Source organism: Galeopterus variegatus, unplaced genomic scaffold (genome assembly GCF_000696425.1).
Source record: "Galeopterus variegatus unplaced genomic scaffold, G_variegatus-3.0.2 Scaffold1936, whole genome shotgun sequence".
In the NCBI taxonomy this organism is placed as follows: domain Eukaryota; kingdom Metazoa; phylum Chordata; class Mammalia; order Dermoptera; family Cynocephalidae; genus Galeopterus; species Galeopterus variegatus.
Window position 1 is genome coordinate 193,352 of NW_007728047.1, and position 6,234 is coordinate 199,585.

General features: G+C 53.6%; 1 protein-coding gene across 1 annotated transcript in view; it reads right to left on the reverse strand.

Moving 5' to 3' along the window:
* Window positions 1-5,989, reverse strand: part of LRP1 (low density lipoprotein receptor-related protein 1) — an 83,276-nt gene extending 77,287 nt beyond the window's left edge. The window contains exon 1 of the mRNA XM_008579666.1: window positions 5,823-5,989. Coding sequence (XP_008577888.1) covers window positions 5,823-5,889 — 67 coding nt within the window. The 5' untranslated portion in view covers window positions 5,890-5,989. The remainder of the gene's footprint in view (window positions 1-5,822) is intronic.
* Window positions 5,990-6,234: the final 245 nt, after the last annotated feature.

Sequence of the window (6,234 nt, forward strand, 5' to 3'; positions counted from 1 at the left end):
GCTGGGGGTGGGTAGGAAACGTATAATATTCTTAGAGGCCAAGCCAACTCCACTCCCCTCAGCTGAGCCTTCTGCATCTGAACCCGGTACCCAGAAAACCCACCTTAGTGGCCTACAGTTTAGAAGAGGGAACAATGTTGCTTTAAATTCAGAAGCAACTGATGGCCTCCCCTGCCTGGTCACCATGCGTCAGCCACTGATCGAAACACTTTGTACATATTAACTCACTTAGAGCCTCACATCACCCTGTCACCATCCCCATCTTGCAGATCAGGGAACTGAGGCCCAGAGAGATTAGTAACTGAGCAGGGGGTTTCCTCGTTGGCCGTGAGATGGAGCCAGGTTCAGAAAACATCAGGGAGGACTCGTTCTCTGGTCCTGGGAGTGGGGAGAGTGATTGTCAGAGAGGAGGGGAGGTCGTGGAGGAGAGGGGCAAGAATGGGATGCAAGGGAAGACCAGGCAGGTAAGACTGAAGGGAGAATAGAAGGAGGAGGAGACTAGAGAGGGAGGACAGCAGCAAGGTTGCAAGAGGAACACCAGCACACAGGGGCTGTCTGTTCTCAGCTCTGCCTGGGAATGAATGTGACCGCCATGCTAACTTGGCCAACACCCTGTCTCCCCCCACACCCCAAACCCAGGCACCCGGCCCAGCTGTGGCCCCTAGGGACACCGAGCTGGAGCCAGGGCAGGAGGTGCAGGGTTGGATGTGCATCCAGACACAACAAAGAAACACAGACCCCACTGCCCCGCTTGAGCCTTGGCTGTCATTCTCTGTCCCATTCTGGGGGTGGGGAAGGGGAACAGGAATGCCTGGCCAGAGAAGAGAGGGTGGCAGGAAAGTCCAAGCCCCGAAGGAGTCCTCTCCAGAGGAAGGGGACCCATCCTTCAATCCCCCTTGGGAGCAATGAGGGAGAGGAAGAGAGGTGAGAACTCAGATGGTACTTCCTGAAGGACGAGGAGATTCAGAGGCAGGAAGAGCATGAAAGAGACCTTTGCAGCCCTTGGGCCCTTTTAAAGAGCGGACAGCAGAGGGAGAGATAGCCTCCCCCTCTGAGATGGGGGGGATGTTTTCTAAAGGGAACCACATGATAATCTAGGGGAACAAAGGCGGGAGTATGCCCAGGGGTGGGGGACAGAGTGTGCAGGAATCAGAACTTTCAGACATATGGGGGTGGGGCAGCAAGGGCCTCCCAGACCCAAACCCCAAACCGAGAGCTTTTCACTGAATTTTATGTATTTTGGGTGTTACCCGGTGGCTCCTTCCCGCAGCTCAGTGAGGCTCAGACACATTTTTGTCATTCCTGAGTCTGGGCCTCTGTTTTGTGGCCTGGACAGACAGACAGACAGAGCGGCTTGGACCGCCAGTGGAGGGGAAGGGTCTCCCCTTCCACCCTGAGTCAATATTGACTCAGCAGGACATTAGCCTGACCCGTGACCTCCTCACCATCTTTTCCTTTCCCCACAAATAAAATCCAGACCCCTCAAATGCCTCCAGAGGTCACCATATCTCTCAACAGGCCTTTATAAGCCCTCCCCACCTACCACCGTTTCCCCCATGGCCTATGCTGACCAGGAGTAAAAGCTCTAAGCTCTTGACCCACTCCCCACATGTTTCTCCAGTTCTCAGGCTCCTGGAAGTTCTGCTAGAAGTCTAACCTCCCTCCTTCCTTCTGAAAAATCTGCTTTCCCTCTCTTAGCCCACGAAGGGCATCAAGTTCCTTTCTTCCCGAAACATTCTCTCCAAAACCCATTCCCAAAATTAGTGGAGGGGGAAGATGAGAGAAGAACTTGGAGGAAAGTGATGGGGAACTTTCATTGCTGAACTGGACACTCTGGGTCTGGCCAGGGAGAGGAAGAATAACTCCAAAATGCAGAGGTGGGAGCTAGGGAGCCAGTGGGAAAGCTCAGGAGAGACTTTTGCTCCCAGGTAGCTTTCAGGATACCAAGAGGCCTGAATGGAGGTGAGTGGAGACAGGTACAGAAATAAGACTAGTGACAGAGACAAAAACAGTACAGGCAGAGAATGCCACAAAGAATGGACAATAAGAGATGAACCAAGAGGGTGAGAGACAGAGAGATTGTGAAAGGCCAAGACAGCGCACACCAATGACAGACAGATGGGCAAAAAAGACAGGAAGGGGGCTCAGCCCAGAGGTTGCCAAGACGATGACACAGTTGTCCTGGGATGAACCCAGAGAATGACTACCCTACTGAGACTTAGAGAAGGGTGGGGGACGGCATATATCCTGGCTTGGGGAACAGTCCCAGCCCTTGCAGTGTCTGACCCAAAATAGAGACCACTGCCTCCCATTGAGTGGGGAGGGTGGGAGGAAGGAAGATTGGAGCTCTTCAGCCAGGGAAGCCAAGGCCTGGGAGAGACTTTCACCTTCCCTGGGGAGGCAAAAGATACAACTGTCTCTCCTCCCACAACCCTCACCTCTTTCCCAGGGGGGTTTACACTGGTTCCTGAGGCCATTGCACCGGAAACACTCCAGAGCCAACTGCTTCCTTCTCCAAACAATGCAGGATCCTGCTAATCAGGCTGAAGTCTGGGACAGAACACAGGCAGGCAGGACCGGGTTCCCTCACACCTGGCACCACCAAGTCAGGGACCCTTGTGTAGTCTCACTCAACTGCACCCAGATTCCCCAAGGGCGCAAGCCCCCAGTCCAGAGCTGGAGGACCTGAAGAGTGGAGAGTTGAAGGGGTGGGGTGGGAGTAAACCTCAGGCTTGGGGGCTCTGATGTACAGAGGGAGGAAGGAGAGTTAGACCTGAGTAAGGAAGGGCTTCCCAAAGGTAAGGAAGGAGTTTTGAAGAGTGGGGGGATTTGGAACAGGACCCCAGCTGACATCCTTGTGAAGCCCAGTGATGGAAGGGTGGTTGAATGTAAAAAACAAGCCAAAAAAAACCAACAACAACAACAACAACAAAAAAAAAAAAAAAAACAGAGGGTAGAGAGAGAGGGAACAAGATTGGAAGAACAAGAAGTCTTGAGAAAACAAGCCAAAAAAAACCAACAACAACAACAACAACAACAACAAAAAAAAAAACAGAGGGTAGAGAGAGAGGGAACAAGATTGGAAGAACAAGAAGTCTTGAGAAGCAGCCTTAAAGATCAAAATATCCCTCCAATCCCAGAATGAATTTCCTACACATCCCTTCTTTGAAAGATGAGGGTAAGGAGAGATGTTCAAGGATCTGGGTCTAAGCAAGGAGAAAGGAGTTTGGAACCTTCTTTCAGGGAGCCAGAAGTCTAACACCCCAGCCTCATAACATGTCAACTGTCCATCTTTTCTAGTTATAAGGGGGTGTGTGGAGAGGGGCAGGGAGAAAGGGAGGAAATCAGCCTTCTTCCCTGAACAGTATCTGCCAGCAGGGGCCCTCCCCAGTACAAAATGTTTCCTAATCTCAGCAGGACCCTCATTAATCCCTCTTTCCATTCCTCACCCCATCTTTCTCCATCCTCCCCAGTAGCAAGTACACTCAATTTTGTCTACTAGTGGGGGAGTGACATTGCTCCTCAAAAAGAAGGAGACTCTGGGGGCAGTTTCAGGCATAGAAGAGAAGGCAGAAGAGGTGGGGAAGGCTCCTAGGACTGCTCCTACAGAGGGAAAACAGTGAAGCCTGTGATAGCAGGAGGAAGGAAGGTTGAGCTGGGCCAGGAGGTTTCTTTCTCTGCAAAGCAAAGAGGAAAGGTCAGTGTCCTTGGGGCCCTGAGGCAAGAGGACAGGAGTAGGGGTAAGGAGATGCCATAGGCTGCCTCTGGAGAGAGTTGGACCTACATTTCTGTACAATTTTCCTTTCCCACACTCCAGAGTAGGGTGAGACTGATGATTCATATTCCCATTCCCAAAGTAGGTATATTGGTGTATGTTTGGAGAGGGGTCCTTACCCTGGGATTCTGGATAGTTTAGTCTGAGCTGGGGATACAGTGGTCAACTGAGTAGAGATTTTAGGAAAGGGTAGGGAGATAGTTAAGGAGAACATGTCCAGTCTCCCTCTTCCAATTACCACCAATCAACTTGCTGTGGCAAATAGAACCCCTTTAGGACCCTGAATGAAGCTACCTGGGGTCCGCTCGTGACTGTGCTGCTGACCTTTTCTGCTCCCCACAGAGACCCCCTTGCTTCCGCCTAACTCTCTCCACCCTCTTTCACGGGACTCCTGATGGGTTTCTCTCTCTCTCAAAACATTTTTTTCTATCCCAGAAGCAGCTGCACCCAAATCTCCCTGCCTCAGTTTCCCCTCTCACCTCACAGGGGTAAGAACATGAAGAAGGAACACGATAATGGAGGGAGTCATGGGCAGTGCTAGAGGTGAGGGCTGGTCTGGAGGGTTTTCAGGGGAAAGGCTCTTTCCTCCTCTTGGGCAGATAATTGAGGGGTGGGGGCAGGACGGACAGACAGACAGTCCCCAAGATAGCATGATTGAGAGCCACGGAATATACTGTTTTTCTGGGCACAGCTGCTTCCTGATCCTCTAACCCTCCTCCCTCAACTGAAGCAAGTTAGGGAGAGGGGAGGAGGAGGGGGAGATAATCTGATTTCAGAGAAAAACTTTCCCAATCCCAGCCTGGCAAGATTTAGAAGACAGAGGAGGGGGTGTACGATGGTATTGGGCCCAGTTTTGTCCCTGGATGAGAAGGCTAAGATGACAGGAAGGAATGAGATCCCACCCCTTCTCATATTAGGGATCCAATCCAGCCCAACTCCATGACCCCAGCTTACAGCTTGGGCAGGACTTGAACCAGTGACTCACAAGTAAGAGAAAAACAGCTGACAGAAAAAGGGGAGAGGGGGCATCCCATTTCCCCAGAAGGACATAGTTCTAGCCTAAGCCTAACTGCAGTATACAAAGTGTATATGGGATGGGGGTGGGGTGGGGAATAAACATGTTTACTAAGAGGCTGGGAACTGGGGTGTGGGGGAATAGCCATACCCCCCACCCAACCTCCAACTCTCCTTCCAGTCCAAACTATAATCAAACCAGAAGGAAGGGAGAAAGCAGCCTCCCCTACCCTTCTACCCCAGCATTCCAGGCCATTCTCCAGTACCCTTCCCCAATGATGACATCTGACGTTTTTTCTTCTCAAAGCTCTCGGGGAATTAAGAAGGAAAATTCAAAGTCACATATCATCGCCAGCCCCCCCACCCCCCACCCCCAACACAGCCCTACCCAGGCTACTGACAGAGGCCCTGAGAGGGGGAAGTGCCCACTTCTGGACCCAGGCAGTTAGTCCTGGATCCTGGACCCCAGCCTGCACGTCTGGGCTCAGGGGCCTGATTCCACACCCAAGCAGGGGGCCCTCCCTCTCCCCACCCACAGTCTTCCAGGGCCTGCCTGCCCTCCGCCCAGCAGGGCACCCCTGGTCCGGCTTTCCCTTCGAGCTTCAGAGGCCACTGCAAAAGGCCCCCCGCCCCCCTTTGCAGCCCTACATTGCAAATCCGGATTCCTTCACAATTCAGATGGGGGTTGGGGGGGGTGGAGGATGTAGGGGAGGCGGAGGCCCTCCCCAACCAGAGATAGGAAGAGAAGGCCTCTCGATCCCAGGATCATAAAAAAGGGGAGCCCTCTTCTCCCTACCCAGGCCTCTGGTCTTTGTCTGGACTGGGGGGTCCCCGGCAGCATCATTTGTCCAGAGCCCCCATCCCCCAAATCGGACCCCCATCCCCACCCCCAGTCGGGCCGCTGCTGTGTCAGCTGTACTGGGATAACAAAAGGCACCCCCTCCCGCGTCTCCCTTCCCCATCCCTACGCAGGAGTGGGGGCTGGGGAGGGGGTGCCCCCAGGGGTCTAAGGGGGCCGCGGAATCTCACTCACCGTCGATAGCGGCCGCGACCAGAGCTGAGAGCAGGGGTAGCAACAGCAGCAACGGCGGGGTCAGCATGGTGTGGGCTGATGCAAGCAGCAGCCCCCTCCCCTCTGGTCCAGCTACTTCTCGCCTTCTCCCCCCCCAACTGGGGGGTCCCCTTTTTCCTTCTTTCCTCCTCCTCTATTCTTATTCTTTCCTTCGGTAAAGCGTACCAGGGGTGTGGGTGAAGAGGTAGAGTTCCGAGCCACTTGGGGAGGGCCTGCAGACGCAGGTTCGCCCCCTGCCCCCAAATCTAAATCCTTCACCCCCTGCTTTACTTCTCGCTCCTCTTTCCCCCTCCCCGGGCGAAGCTCACAGCCCCATCTCCGAGCCGCCTCCGGCTGCAAAAATGCACAATTGGGAGGAGGCGGGGTGGGGGGG